At 43.4% G+C, this 15,229-nt stretch overlaps 1 protein-coding gene across 1 annotated transcript in view; it reads left to right on the top strand.

Annotated features, from left to right (window-relative positions):
- CFAP54 (cilia and flagella associated protein 54) overlaps positions 1-15,229 on the top strand; it is a 533,435-nt gene that overhangs the window by 349,276 nt on the left and 168,930 nt on the right. Inside the window, exons 42-43 of the mRNA XM_040344233.1 lie at positions 2,270-2,470; positions 6,593-6,680. Coding sequence (XP_040200167.1) covers positions 2,270-2,470; positions 6,593-6,680 — 289 coding nt within the window. The remainder of the gene's footprint in view (positions 1-2,269; positions 2,471-6,592; positions 6,681-15,229) is intronic.

Here is a 15,229-nt window from a genome sequence, read left to right as displayed (position 1 = left end):
CTATAAAGATCTCAGATTTTTACTAAGCATTTTTTTCTTGCTGATGGGTTATAAATTAAATATATAAGTATATGACACCTATCAGTAGTGCCAGAAAGGACATAGCATCATACACTATATTACCAAAAGTATTGGGGCGTCTGCCTTTACATGCACATGAACTTTAATGGCATCCCCGTCTTAGTGCGAAGGGTTCAATATTGAGTTGGCCCACCCTTTGCAGGCTTATAATAACTTCAACTCGTCTGGGAAGGCTGTCCACAAGGTTTAGGAGTGTGTCTATGGGAATGTTTGACCATTCTTCCAGAAGCGCATTTGTGAGGTCAGGCACTGACGAAAAGGTCTGGTTTGCAGTCTCCACTCTAATTCATCCCAAAGGTGTTCTATCAGGTTGAGGTCAGGACTCTGTGCAAGTCAGTCAAGTTCCTCCACCCCAAACTCACTCATTTATTTATTATTATTAGTATACGCGATTTATATAGCTCTTCACAATGTAGAGGGGGGACAGCACAATTACAGTACAGTTTAATACAGAAGGGACAGGAGGGCCCTGGTCATAGATCTTACATTTTAAAGGTAGGGGGTGGTGGCACAACAAAAGGTAATATCTGCAGGGGACGATTTGATGGAGGTGGCTCCGGTACAGTTCTTAGGTGGGTGTGGGATAGGCTTCCCTAAATAAATTTGTTTTCAGTTTCCTAAAGGTGGACAGGTTAGGGGCTGATCAGACATACTGGGGCAGGGTGTTCCAGAGGATGGGAGAGGCTCTGGGATAAGTACTGAAGGAGAGCATGGGAGAAGGTAACAAGGGAGCTAGAGAGCAGGAGGTCCTGAGATGAAAGGAGGGGACGATTTGGGTGAAAATCTGAAGATGAGGTTGGTGATGTAGATGGGGGCGATGTTGTGAATGGCCTTGCATGTTGTGGTTAGCATTTTGAATTTTACACGGTGGAGTAGGGGAAGCCAGTGAAGGGATTGGCAGAGAGGAGCAGCAGTCATGGATCGGTTAGTGAGGTGTATTAGTCTAGCAGCAGAATTCATATTAGACTGAAGGTGGGATAGCCTACTTAAGGGTAGGCCATTAAGGAGAGAGTTGCAGTAGTCAAGGTGGAAAATAATCAAGAGTCGAGGATTACACCCAGCACCCTGGCATGTGTGGAGGGACCAATGGATGTGCTGTTGATCTTAATAGTAAAGTCATGGGGGGGGGGACCGGGAAGGAGGAAGTATAAAAAGCTTAGTTTTAGAAAGATTTTGTTTGAGAAAGTGGTGTGACATCCATACCGATATGTCATTCAGTAAGTTTGAGATCTGTGAGGAGATTGAGGGGGTGAGTTGAGGAGTGGAGAGATAGATCTGGGTGTCGTCAGCATAAAGGTGGTATTGGAAGCCATGGGAGGTTATCAACTGGCCCAGGGAAAAGGTATAATCCATGTCTTTATGGACCTTGCTTTGTGCACTGGTCCAAATCATTTGGTGGAGGGGGGATTATGGTGTGGAGTTGTTTTTCAGGCATTTTGGGCAATTTCATGCTCCCATCTTTGTGGAAAGAGTTTGGGGATCCCCCTTCCTGTTCCAACATGACTTTGTATCTGTGTACAAAGCAAGGTCCATAAAGACATGAATGAGCGAGTTTGGGGTGGAGAAACTTGACTGGCCTGCACAGATCCTTGACCTCAACCCAATAGAATATCTTTGGAATAAGTTAGAGCGGAGACTGCGAGCCAAGCCTTCTTGTCCAACATCAGTGCCTGGCCTCACAAATGCGCTTCTAGAGGAATAGTCAAACATTCCCATAGATACATTCCTAAACCTTGTGGACTGCCTTCCCAGAAGAGTTGAAGCCGTTATAGCTACAAATGGTGTGCCAACTGAATATTAAGACTGGGGTGCCATTAAAGTTCATGTGTGTGTAAAGGCATGTGTCCCAATACTTTCGGTAATATAGTGTATATACATAGAGCCATATCTAGAACATGCAGTAAAGTTAATGTGTTCTATGAATCTCACAAACAAAATGAAGCAAAAGGGTGCTGACTAGAGACATGACACCAAGACAGCCTATACAAGTATGACTGCACCAGAATTGGGACAATCAGGAGACATAATTACAATTATTACAGCGAAGGCTTGATTATAAGCTATCTTTGCCAAGATTTGTTGATTATGCTGTTGCATGTAGCTTGCAAGCATATTTGTTTTTTTTTTATCTCTGTTTAGATAATTTGTACATAGTCTGAGATTTGTAATAATTGTATTTTGTTTTTAGACTTGAATTTACACGAAAGACAGAGTGGTCTGCACATCTCCTATGGAAAAGTTGGTTTCTCTGCGGGGGCAATGCAAGCTCACCGGTCTGTCCCTCCAGACCTTTCAGAAGAAGAATTTCTCTCTACGTGTTCTATTGAAAACAAGCCAATCCCTTCTTCACAACTTTCAGTTGTTATAACTTCCTATGACAAGACTATTGGTAAGACATTTATTATTTGACTGATAATAAGCCGTGCTGTTAGATCAATTAATCTGTGGGTTGAGGATTAATGTCTTCCAGATCCAATAAGTAATGCAAAGTCAGACAGTGACAGGTAAATAGTCCCAAATATATCAAGTTAGTTTAATCTTCTGGCTGAGATGTAGGGGAGGGGACAGTCCGAGGGATAGATTAGTATGCACATGGGATTTTATAGTGTTACCATTCTTTGAACAATTCCGTTTCCCAACAAGAACTGAATATTGTAAGCCCAGACATTGCTCCCTGTCATAGTATGCCATGCACTTGCCAATACATCATTTATCTTTTACTGACATATCCATTTATTTGCAAATTTGTTTCCACACAAACAAATTATAGGTTAACCTAATAAGTAAAGGTCCTGTGAAAAAACGAAGCTCATTCTAGCCAATGGAAGTCATGCCTCTCATTGTACATTGTAGCTGGAGGTAATTCATACCTCAGTGGTTTTTATTTTCTATTTTTATGTATTCATTTATTTATTGGTGCACATATTCCAATAACAGCACAAGATGCACCTCTTCGCTAGTTTTTTTGTTAGGGACAATCATTTCTACATCTTTTTTCATCTAAATAGGTCATGTTATTCATAAAGCTATAACACATTAAAACTTAAGCCTCGTACACACGATCAGTCCATCCGATGAGAACGGTCTGATGGTATGCATTAGAAGCTACAGCAAGCCATATAGAATCTGCCTTTCCTGGAGGATGTCCAGGATCATCTTGTCTTTTGCTACCCAGCCATAATGCCCACCCCTTTCATTTTTTGGATTTTAGTTCTTTCAATCATGGAGACTCAGTAAAGCATGGGGTCGTTACCTAGAATTCAAATGAAGTCTGCTTTGAACACCTACTTCTGTGACTGTCATCCACATATCAAGGCATTTAGATATTTGTATAACTCCTCCCAAGAGCCAACCCCAGCACAAATGAAATATTCTTTCCCACAAAACTTCATTCTCCCCAGTAAGTCCCAAGCACAGGCACCAAATACACAACAAAAATCTTTTTTATGCAGTGCCACATAACCCATTAAGGCATTAATGTATTTTTTAGTGCACTGCAACATGCTTACGCAGCATTACCACAGCCTAATAGTGTGAATCCAGTGTAAAGCCTAGTGTAGCTAAAATAAAAATCAGTACAAGGGATATAACGTACAGGCAGAAGGATGTGTCCCTTGTGCTGATTCCTCTTCTATTAGTAGAGATCCACCCTAGTGAATGCCCCCACCTCCACCACCATAATCTTTTGGTGGGGCGGAGATTAATATAACTATCTGGCTTTCTTATGCCGCGTACACACGATCATTTTTCAGCATGAAAAAAAAACAATGTTTTTCGGCATGTAGAAAAAACAAAGTTTTTCCAACTTCATCATTAAAACGACGTTGCCCACACACCATCGTTTTTAAAAAATGATCTAGCAAAGCACGGTGACTTACAACACGTACAACGGCACTATAAAGGGGAAGTTCCATGCGGATGACGCCACCCTTGGGGCTGCTTTAGCTGATTCCGTGTTAGTAAAAGACGATTCACATTTTTCTGTCTGTTACAGCGTGATGAATGTGCTTACTCCATTACGAATGGTAGTTTTACCAGAACGAGCGCTCCCGTCTCATAACTTGCTTCTGAGCATGCGCGGGTTTTTAACGTCGTTTTAGCCCACACATGATCAGTTTTTACAACCCGAAAAATTACATTGTTGAAAAAGTCATTAAAAAATTAAGCATGTTAGAATTATTTGTTTTGTCGTTTTTCAGAACCCGAAAAATGATGTGAAGCCCACACACGATCATTTTAAATGACATTTTTTAAAAACAATGTTTTTTTCATGCCGAAAAATGATCGCGTGTACGCGGCATTAGGCTTTCATCAAGAGAGCCTGACTATGCCTGTCCTTTCTGACTAGCTGCCCCATTTATAGAAGCTGCACTACGGTTTCTATAAATGGATGGGGGGGGGGGGATATCAATCACCCATCCATCCTCTATTCTTAGATCCTGTTTCATTCTTTGAAACTGTAGTATGGCTTCTATGGGCAACCATAGTCGGGATCTCTTGATGAGACCTCTGACAGCCCATTAGCTGTACTAACCCCCATACTAACTCCTGCTGTACCGGAAGATTACCATGGTGTGGGGGGGCATGGCCTAATGAGGATTTCCACTAACTGGGAAACAACACAAAGGACACGCATTTTTTTTGCTATTTATTTTAGCTACACTGGATTTTTTTGGACGTTTTTACATCAGCTGTTTTTGGCAGTAGACGTTTTTTTCTACAGTCAATAAACTCTCCATCATGTTATTCTATGTGTCCATGCACACATAGGCTGTTATCATCAGTTTTGGGCAGTGGCGTTTTTGGGCAGTAAAAAAAAAAAAAAAAATAGTGGGTTCTGAGAGATGTTTTTCAGCTGTAAAAACGCTCTAACGCTGATAAACGTCGATAAACGCTCAAAAACATCACTCACCAGCTTTTTTGATCCATTGAAAAAAAAAATGTTTTCTTTAAAAAAAAAAAATGCTAAAAAACGCTTAACGTAGAAAAACACTAAAAAAACTTGAATAAACGCTAAAAAACGCTATTAATTTTTTTTTTTTAAAAAGCTGAAAATAGTTGAAAAAAGTTGAAAATCTCACTGCAAAGCTACTGGCATTTTTAAAACGTTATTTTAACATCCAGTGTGCATGAGGCCTTAAAGTGAATCTTTAAAACAAGCCCGTATTCATGGCAGTTGCCACTGTGAATAAACACCATGGGCCAGATTCACATAGAATTGCGGCGGTGTAACGTATCGCATTTACGTTACACCGCCGCAAGTTTTACGGGCAAGTGCTTGATTCACAAGGCACTTGCCTGTAAACTTGCGGCGGCGTATCGTAAATCCGTCCGGCACAAGCCCGCCTAATTCAAATGGGGCGTGTATCATTTAAATTAGGCGCGTTCCCGCGCCGAACGTACTGCGCATGCTCTGTTTTGAAATTTCCCGCCGTTCTTCGCGCGAAATGACGTCGCACCGACGTAATGTTTTGAACGGCGACGTGCGTTACGTCCTTTCCTATTCACGGACGACTTGCGCAAAAAAAAAACGTTAAAATTCAACGCGGGAACGACGGCCATACTTTAACATGGCAAGTCTAAATATAAGCCACGAAATAGCAGCCGTAACCTTACGCCGGGAAAAGCCGACTAGCGACGACGTAAGAGAATGCGACGACCGCACGTACCTTCGCGGATCGCCGTAAACAGCTAATTGGCATACCCGACGCGGAAAACGACGCAAACTCCACCCAGCGGGCGCCGAAGTAGAACACCTACGATCCGAAGGCGTACGAAGCCGTACGCCTGTCGGATCGAAGTCAGAAGCCGTCGTATCTTGGTTTGAGAATTCAAATTTGAAAGTACGCCGGAGTATCAGCAGATACTCCGGCGTACTTTTTCTGTGAATCTGGCCCAATATGTTTCTAAGCTGTCAGAACCTGGGTGTTTTGAGGGTAAATAAATGTACAGTACATGGAGCCAGATAGGTTAGTGATAGAGTACAAGTTACCCCAACATCATGGTACATTTAATCAAAGTGCTAGTGCTCAGTGTGGACTTTCAGTTGATTCCTGTTCATTCTGAAACCGGAGTAATTCAAAATTCCTATGTACAATGTATAAAACCCTCTAAACCAAACTCGGTAAGGGCCTGTGTTTAACAACTTTTGTTTGCTTCAGATGGGTTTTGCATTCTCATACAAGTCTATGGGAATGCAAAGCAAACTTAAAGCAGGTCAAATTCAGATCAGAAGAAGAGCATCTGCAGGTAGAATGCACCTGAAGAATCTTAAACTGACATCCAACTTATGTCATCAACCAAAGCCCAAAATTCATCAACACTTACTCTGTTGATAGGCACTAAAAATCTCAACATTTTTTCTGGGTGCAAAAACTGTATGTGAAGTTTTTACTAGTCTCCATGGCCAAATGAAGGGTTTACGACTCAGAACTGTGTATTATTTGTTTGCACAAAGTAGATATGACTATAATATTACATGTTCATAATTGTAATTGACTTTATAAAACAGAAATCCTCCATTCGGACAGACAGCAGAGCCTTAAAGCACAAGCCCTCAATGAACTTGGCAATCTCTATCTGTATGCAGGGAATAAAAGGTAATATTTTTTCAACTTCTTGCCTCAGATATAGTATAGTATGCTTAACAAGGTTGGCTTATTAAATAAAGAGGAGAGGTTGCAAGTGACAACCAAGTAGGTTCATGGTTTAATTTACTCACATAATTACGTTTGCAATCTTGTTGCTTTGGACAATTCCAAATTTACCTGCTCAAGGTTTTATGCCTTGGTGGCCTTGTGTAGTACTGCACAGCTGATGGTTGATTTGTACCAGTGGCAGCTGGTGTGTAATATTTTGGGGAAGCGGCAAACAAGCCTGCCTCCCCGTAGGAGACAGACGGTGGTGATGATCAGTGTTGGCCCCCCCACCGGAGATGGATGGCTGGGATTAGGAAGGCTCCTTTCTCCAGGGAAGAGTTGGGGCCGTTGCTTCATCCTCATGGTCGAATAGGAAGTCGGTCCTCCTGAGACCCGAGTGGCGGGGAGTCCTAAGACTCCCCGGGTACCAGGAGCTTCTTCCGAATGGGCTGGGAAAAGACTCAGGAAGACAATAGAAAAAATGTATTCACTATTGTCACACAACTAGGTGGGCTAGTCTGTGCCGCGAGCCCACCCTTTTTGTAAGCCAATTAGAGCCTTTAGGCTCTAATCATGTGCTTCTTCAAAAAACGAAAAAATTTAAATCCTTATAGATTAGGGACTGGGCGTATGGATTAGGGGGCGGTACCCTTGCACCCCTAGTGTAAACTAATACAATGTGTCTGACAAGTCATTATTGAATACTTTGACATTTTCCTGTAAAAACATAAGAAGATGAGGTCTAGTGTAATATCCCCATAAGGGATTTATATGTGGAATTTCATAGGAATTCGCTGTTGTTTTAACTTTGAGTCTATTTGTTAAATGTTCCTTATTGATGAGTTATATTCTTGATGTCACGACCAGTAATTGTCTTTTTGACTCCCATGTAACTATGCCCTATCCCCCTTTTGTTTTGATACTGTGATACATGGAATAAATATATATATATTTTTTATAGAAACCATCTGTTACTTGTTTTATACACTACCCTGCTGCTTAAAAACTCCTTGAGGGATCTCCTATTTAATAAAAGTGTTAATAACCCCTAGCTATTTTTGGATACTGTTTTTAACATGTACCGTATGTTACCCCAGGTTTCATATTCCTAATATGTGTCTGTTGTATCATGTGCTTGTATTAAAATGTATCCTATTATTTTACATTGCTTCCTATATGTAAAATTCTCTGGTGATCCTGCCAGTTCCGTACTGTGCTATTAGAAATTGACTGCACCAGGGCATGGAAACCCAGCAATATTAGTTATGGTATTTACTTCTTTGCATTCTACTTGGGAGCACAGCCTGTCCGTCCTTCAGACTTATACTGACACTCACTGGGAAGATCAGTGTACTGCTGTTTCTCTGCCTCCTGCTGACACACCCCCTGTGGTCTCCACCCCCAACTCTCTAAGCCCCCATGCAGCTAATAACAGAGGTCATAAGATCACTTATAAAAAACGAAAGAAAAAAAAAAGGTACCATATTTATCGGGGTATTGCGTGCTCCAGCGTATAGCGCGCACCCCTAAAGTGGACCCGCATTCCTGTAAAAAAAAAGATTTTAGTACTTACAGTTTTGGTGTCTTGCGCAGCGTCCATCGGCGGCCTTGTCGGGTCCAGCGTCCGTCTGCGGCTTCGGTGGTGTCCTCCTCGTCGGGTCCGGCGTCCTTCTGCGGTGTCCTCCCCGCGCTGAGTTTGAACAACTGCGCCAGCATATACCGAGCGCAGTACACTCAGGTATAGTCGGGCAGGCTCAGCTCCTCTCGCGGTCACGTCCTGTACGTCCAGGACGTGACCGCGAGAGGAGCCGAGCCTGCCCGAGTTTACTGCGCTCGGTATATGCTGGCGCAGTGGTTCAAACTCGGTGCGTGTATCGTGATATTCAGGGCAAAAAAAGTGTGCGGTATACGCCGATAAATACGGTATGTATAATATACTAAATGGGTTGTTTTTGTGAGTGCTCATTGTATGCTATAATTTACTCTGCTAGCAAGGGGAAATGCAATTATATGTGTAATGCTAATATAATATTTTATGAACAAGTACAGGAGCAGGTACATTGAAAAAGCAACATGAACAGAGGTAGCAGCCACTACCAGACCTTTGTTATTGGGAGGGGGGGGGGGGGGTCACAGCTTTCATCCAGGCTTAGATGTCTCCCCATCAATATTACACTGATCCATTAAACAACATGATTCGTGTGTCAGTTACAGTAGGCTTTCAGACTCATAGGTTTGTAATATGTTCTGACCAATTTGTGAGCATAGTAGGCATTTTTAATAGTTAAGAAATAACAGGGTCATGATCCATATTTTGCAGATGCCATTTTCTGGTCATAATATTCTGACAGGCTTCAGTCCGCAGAGAGAGTGACCGTGAATGATTGAAAAGCTGTAGTTGCAGCACAACAGGGGTGTGAGACCACTGCTCTTACACAGCATGCAGTCTTTAGCTGTAGCCTCTTTCTAAGCATGGGAATAGCTTTCTGTAGCTGGAAGAAGCTGTAAAAACAACAATAACTGTAAAATATTAGACATGTTATGTTTGGAGGCACCCTGGCTTTATTGGTAATTTTTTTACACTGCAAGTGGGCTTTAATAACGTATACATTAATGAGCTGAGAAACGAAAGAGACTCGGTTAGCTTAAAATAAAATAACTTGCTACCTGCAAAATAAGTCCTTTATTACTTACCTGTCCTGCTGCCTGTGCTGCTGTTTTCCTCTGTATTCCTCAGATACCACTGTGTTCAAAACAGTAGTGATGTAGGAGCTGATGGAAGCAACCGCAAAGTGCAGCGAGGGACCGGGCATCCGGAACACTTGAAAGTATGTGGGTGCCCTAGAGTCTTTATCGGTATCTTAGAAATACATCAGTCTGCTGGGGGCCACTGACAACCACAGCCAGTGTCTCTAAAGTCCAACCCAGCCACTGTCAACCTAACCAGTGGCTTAACGCAAGTTGTCAGCGCCTGGGGCAAGGCAAGTAATTTGCGCTCCCTAACCTGTGGACTTTTAGCACTCCCTGAGTCTCTTCCACTAGTACAGTATGAAACCTTGTATAATACATTTTTTACGATTATTCATACATATATACAGTATGTAGTCTTTGAATTTTATTTAATAAATACACTATATATTTATTGTTATTTAATAATTATGCTAAGGAAAGGATATACTGTATATTATTCTTGTAGTCCTTACCTAAGAATGGGGGCCCAGGGACTGCTCTGCTGCTGCGTATGTGTTGTGGCCAGCCCACTGGCCGTCCCACCAAATTCACCCACTGACCATTCCACCAAGTCCTTCAGTGCACCCATTTTTATTTTAACACTCGTACAACTTAATATATGGAAATTAAAAATGTATTCCAAGTCATTAGTGCTTTTACGATTCAACAGTAAGGAATTATATTTTGGCTAAAGAACAGCAAAGAGACATATATTTAGCAAAGAGGCATCCCTATATATCCAGCAAAGAGACAGTCCCAAATATTCATCAAAGAAACATCCCAGTCCAGCAAGGAGACCTCCTCATATATTCAGCAAACAGGCAGCCCCTTATATTGAGCAAAGAGACAGCCCAATCCAGCAAAGAGACATTACCATATATTCAGCAAAGAGACAACCCAATCCAGCAAGGAGACACTCCCATATTTTCAGCAAAGAGACAGCCCAATCCAACAAAGAGTCATCCCTATATATTCAGCAAAGAGACAGCCCCAAATATTCAGCAAAGAGACATTCCATTCCAGCAAAGAGACCGCCCCAAATATTTAGCAAAGAGCTATCCCAATGCAGTAAAGACACATCCCCATATATTCAACAAAGAGATGGCCCAATGCAGTAAAGAGTCAGCTCAAGCCAAGAAAGACATTCCCAAATACTCAGCAAAGAAACAGCCCAAACCAGCAAAGAGACCGCTCAATCCTCAAACAGACATCCCCATATAGCAAAGAGACAGGAAGACTGAAACCTGGACACATTTCTCAAAACCTGTACTGTCTGGGTGAATTTCGGACAGGTGACAACACTAGGTGTCAACCCCTCTCTTCATAGTATAGCAGACCCCATTAGATCAGAGTCCCCTTATGGAAGTCTCTAAGTGGATGGGGGTGCTGATATAAGGGAACTCTGAGCTAATGGGGGGGTTTCTAAGGTGGGGCACTGATATAAGAGGGTTCTGTTCTAATGGGGGTTCTCTGGGGGGTGCTGACTGCTGATTTAATGGTTGCTCACCATCCATTAAATCAGCAGTCAGGACCCCCCTCCCCCCAGAGGTTCCACATTAGCTCAAAGCCACCTTGTATTGGTGCCTCTCCCCTTTAGAAAACTAATTAGGCCAGTGTCCTTTTATATTAGCAGCTCTCACCCCTTAGAGACCTCCATTAGATCCCACTTACAGAACCAATTAGGTTGAGTTCCCTCATATCAGAGCCTCCTGCCCCTAAAGACACCAATTAGCTTGCCTTATTGGCAGGAGCTGCTGCGACCCAGGAAGTGTGGGAGCCAGAGTTTGGGGGCAAAGCTGGGAGGTAGAGCAGCTCTACTGTAGCATTATTTGAAAACCAGAAAGATGTTCTAACTTCTCCAAGTGTATGCAAAAAACAAAAAACCTTTGCCTAGAGTCGATCTTTAAAGCACACTGGTACTTTTAGGGTAAAGCAAAAGGTTTTACCCCTAACCCTAGTAGTATATAAGGTAATTAGTGTTTATTTGCTTCCCCAATGCTCTGTATAGCACCAAAACTGAAGTGAATTTACAGTGATTCTGTGTATAGAGGTCCAAGTGACAGCATTTGGCACATCAGTGCTGTTACACTGGAGTCCATAGCCTTGTGTAAGCTTGTGACATTGAGCTTAAACAAGACTTTTTTTCAGTCCACGTAGCTGAATACAGTGAGTGTGGTGCAGGTAAAAGGAAGGCAACTATATGCTGCTGGGGAGATGTGCAATAAAGTGGACCTGTATTGGGACCAACCCCCACAAGTCTTTATATTGAACCAGGCTAGTATTTCCTATTTATCGCTAGTCAGTATATTTACTATATGGCACTGCAGTATTTTGTGCTCCTACTGTTGTGGTGCAGTATTTGCTGAATTGTTTGCTTACAGCAAAAACACATAGAAACGAAAAGCCTATAAAACACAATATCAACTTTTAAAGCCTTACAATGGGTTAACTTTCTTGTCAGTTTTCCCTTGGTATAGCTGTTTATCTTTTTACATTAGAGTGTGAAAAATGACATTCTTTGGAATGTACCGTATTTATTATAGCAATTTAGTTATCAAGCTGACAGATAAAAGCTATAATCCATTACGGCTTTACATTGCATTGGAAATTAATTTATATAATCACACTCTGTAAATGTTTGTTAAACAAAATTGTGTTAAAAGTGTGAGGGCAGCTTAAGTACACGGGGAGAAAACCGCAGCTTCTTTTCTCTCGCTGTGTGTGTTTTATTGTTATGTGATTGAATATAAATGTTATAATGGATTGTAGTCACAACCTTGCTTGCTTTGGTGAAAACATTCATACTATTATTTTAACATTCAAAAGGAGACATTTTAATATCCACTGCTTGACTAGCCCAAACCCATTTTAAAATTATCCTTATCTAGACAAATTACTCCAATTTGTGAGCCCTTTGATGCTGTAAATGTTGGGATGTATGGTAGTTATGTGAATGGGCCATTTACTGCTATGGATATGTTTTCCTTTGTGTGTGAGTCCTATCTATCTATCTATCTATCTATCTATCTATCTATCTATCTATCTATCTACCCATACAATCAATACTGCAATGTTTTAGGCAGGTGTGAAGAAATGCTGTAAAGTAAGAGAGCTTTCAAAAATATATATTTTAATTGTTTATTTTTATCAATTTACAAAATGCAAAGTGAGCAAACAGAAAAAAAAATCTAAATCAAATCAATATTTGGCTTCATAACTACCCCTTGGCTTCAAACCTGCATCATTTCTTACTCTTGCAAATGTTGTACAGTTACACAAAGTCAGGGATCTTGTAGGATTAGAACAGGGGTGTATTATTAACCAATTAAACCAAGCAGGTACTAATAATCATTAGTTTTATATGTATGCTGAAACAGTCATTAACTGAAACAGAAACATGTGTAGGAGGCTTAAAACTGGGTGAGGAACAGCCAAACCTCTGTGGAAGACAGTTTCATGTCACAGGTCATACACCATGGCAAGACTAATCACAGTAACGGGACACAAGGTAGTTATACTGGATCAGTAAGGTCTCTCCCAGGGAAAGATTTTAAAGCAGACTGGAGTTTTAAGATTTGCTGTTCAACCTCTTTGAAAGATGCACAAAGAAACGGGCAATGTTGAGGTCCGTAAATGTAGTAGTTGGCCAAGGAAACGTAATGTAGACGATTAGACACAACGGGCCAGATCCTCAAAAGAGATACTCCGACTTAAGTGCTGTTCAGTCTGTGTGTAACTTTGGAAACGATCCTCAAAAGGCTTTTTCCAAAGTTACACAGAAGATCCGGCATGTGTAATTGATTTACACTGCCTAATTTTAGGATGCAGTACCGCATCCGCCGCTGGGGGCATTTCGAGTCGAAATGCCGTTGCTAGTATGCAAATTAGCACTTAAGGCGATCCACAAAGCTTTCTAGCTTCTTTTTTGCGCCGTAAGTGTTATTTTGCAAGTGTAAAATTAGGGCTCGTTTTACAAAGTGTAAAGTTAGTCACACCTTGTAAAGGCCCATTGCAGCGACGGCATTTGGTATGCTTTCCCGAGGGAGAACTCCACGTCAATTTGTAAAAAACAAAACCGGCATGGGTTCCCCCCCAGGAGCATACCAGGCCCTTAGGTCTGGCATGGGTTGTAAGGGGACCCCCCCTACGCCGAAAAATTGACGTAGGGGGTCCCCCTACAATCCATACCAGACCCGTATCCAAAGCACGGTACCCGGCCGGCCAGGAAGGGAGTGGGGACGAGCGAGCGCCCCCCCCCCTCCTGAGCCGTGCCAGGCCGCGTGCCCTCAACATGGGGGGGTTGGGTGCTCTGGGGCAGGGGGGCGCACTGCGGGCCCCCCCACCCCAGAGCACCCTGTCCCCATGTTGATGAGGACAGGACCTCTTCCCGACAACCCTTGCCATTGGTTGTCGGGGTCTGCGGGCGGAGGCTTATCGGAATCTGGGAGTCCCCTTTAATAAGGGGGCCCCCAGATACCGGCCCCCCACCCTAAGTGAATGGATATGGGGTACATCGTACCCCTATCCATTCACCTGGAGGCAAAAAGTAAAAGTTAATAAACACACAACACAAGGCTTTTTAAAATATTTTATTATTCTGCTCCGGACGCCCCCCCTGTCTTCGTTATTAGCTCAATTACCAGGGGGGGCTTCTTCTTCCACTCTCCGGGGGTCTTTCGCTCTCCGGGGGGGCTTCTCCGGACTCCGGGGGGGCTTCTCCGGACTCCGGGGCGCTTCTTCCATCTTCTCCCCTCTTCCGCTCTTGACTCGGCGAACCCCGGTTCTTCTGCAGCTCTCCGGTGCCTTCTTCTTCAGCGCTGGCTGCCTGCTATGTTTGTGTGTTAGCTCGATTTCAAACAGGCAGCCGGCGCGGTCTTCTGTGGCGTCAGGTTCTTCTTCTCCCTTCTTCCGATGTTGTCTCGTCGCCTGTTGTCGCTGTAATGATGGAAGCGCGCCTTGCATCACATTTATATAGGCATCACCGTCCCATCATGCTCCGGTAGGTACCCATGTGGTGGGTGCACGTGGGTAGGCACCCACCACGTGGGTACCTACCGGAGCATGATGGGACGGTGATGCCTATATAAATGTGATGCAAGGCGCGCTTCCATCATTACAGCGACAACAGGCGACGAGGCAACATCGGAAGAACAGAAGACCAGAAGACCCTGACGCCACAGAAGACCGCGCCGGCTGCCTGTTTGAAATCGAGCTAACACACAAACATAGCAGGCAGCCAGCGCTGAAGAAGAAGGCACCGGAGAGCTGCAGAAGAACCGGGGTTCGCCGAGTCAAGAGCGGAAGAGGGGAGAAGATGGAAGAAGCCCCCCCGGAGTCCGGAGAAGCCCCCCCGGAGTCCGGAGAAGCCCCCCCGGAGAGTGGAAGACCCCCGGAGAGTGGAAGAAGAAGCCCCCCCTGGTAATTGAGCTAATAACGAAGACAGGGGGGGCGTCCGGAGCAGAATAATAAAATATTTTAAAAAGCCTTGTGTTGTGTGTTTATTAACTTTTACTTTTTGCCTCCAGGTGAATGGATAGGGGTACGATGTACCCCATATCCATTCACTTAGGGTGGGGGGCCGGTATCTGGGGGCCCCCTTATTAAAGGGGACTCCCAGATTCCGATAAGCCTCCGCCCGCAGACCCCGACAACCAATGGCAAGGGTTGTCGGGAAGAGGTCCTGTCCTCATCAACATGGGGACAGGGTGCTCTGGGGTGGGGGGGCCCGCAGTGCGCCCCCCTGCCCCAGAGCACCCAACCCCCCCATGTTGAGGGCACGC

Source organism: Rana temporaria, chromosome 3 (assembly GCF_905171775.1).
Source record: "Rana temporaria chromosome 3, aRanTem1.1, whole genome shotgun sequence".
NCBI classification, from domain to species: Eukaryota; Metazoa; Chordata; class Amphibia; order Anura; family Ranidae; genus Rana; species Rana temporaria.
The sequence above is the reverse complement of the archived record's forward strand: the minus strand, read 5'-3'. Positions and strand labels throughout refer to the sequence as shown.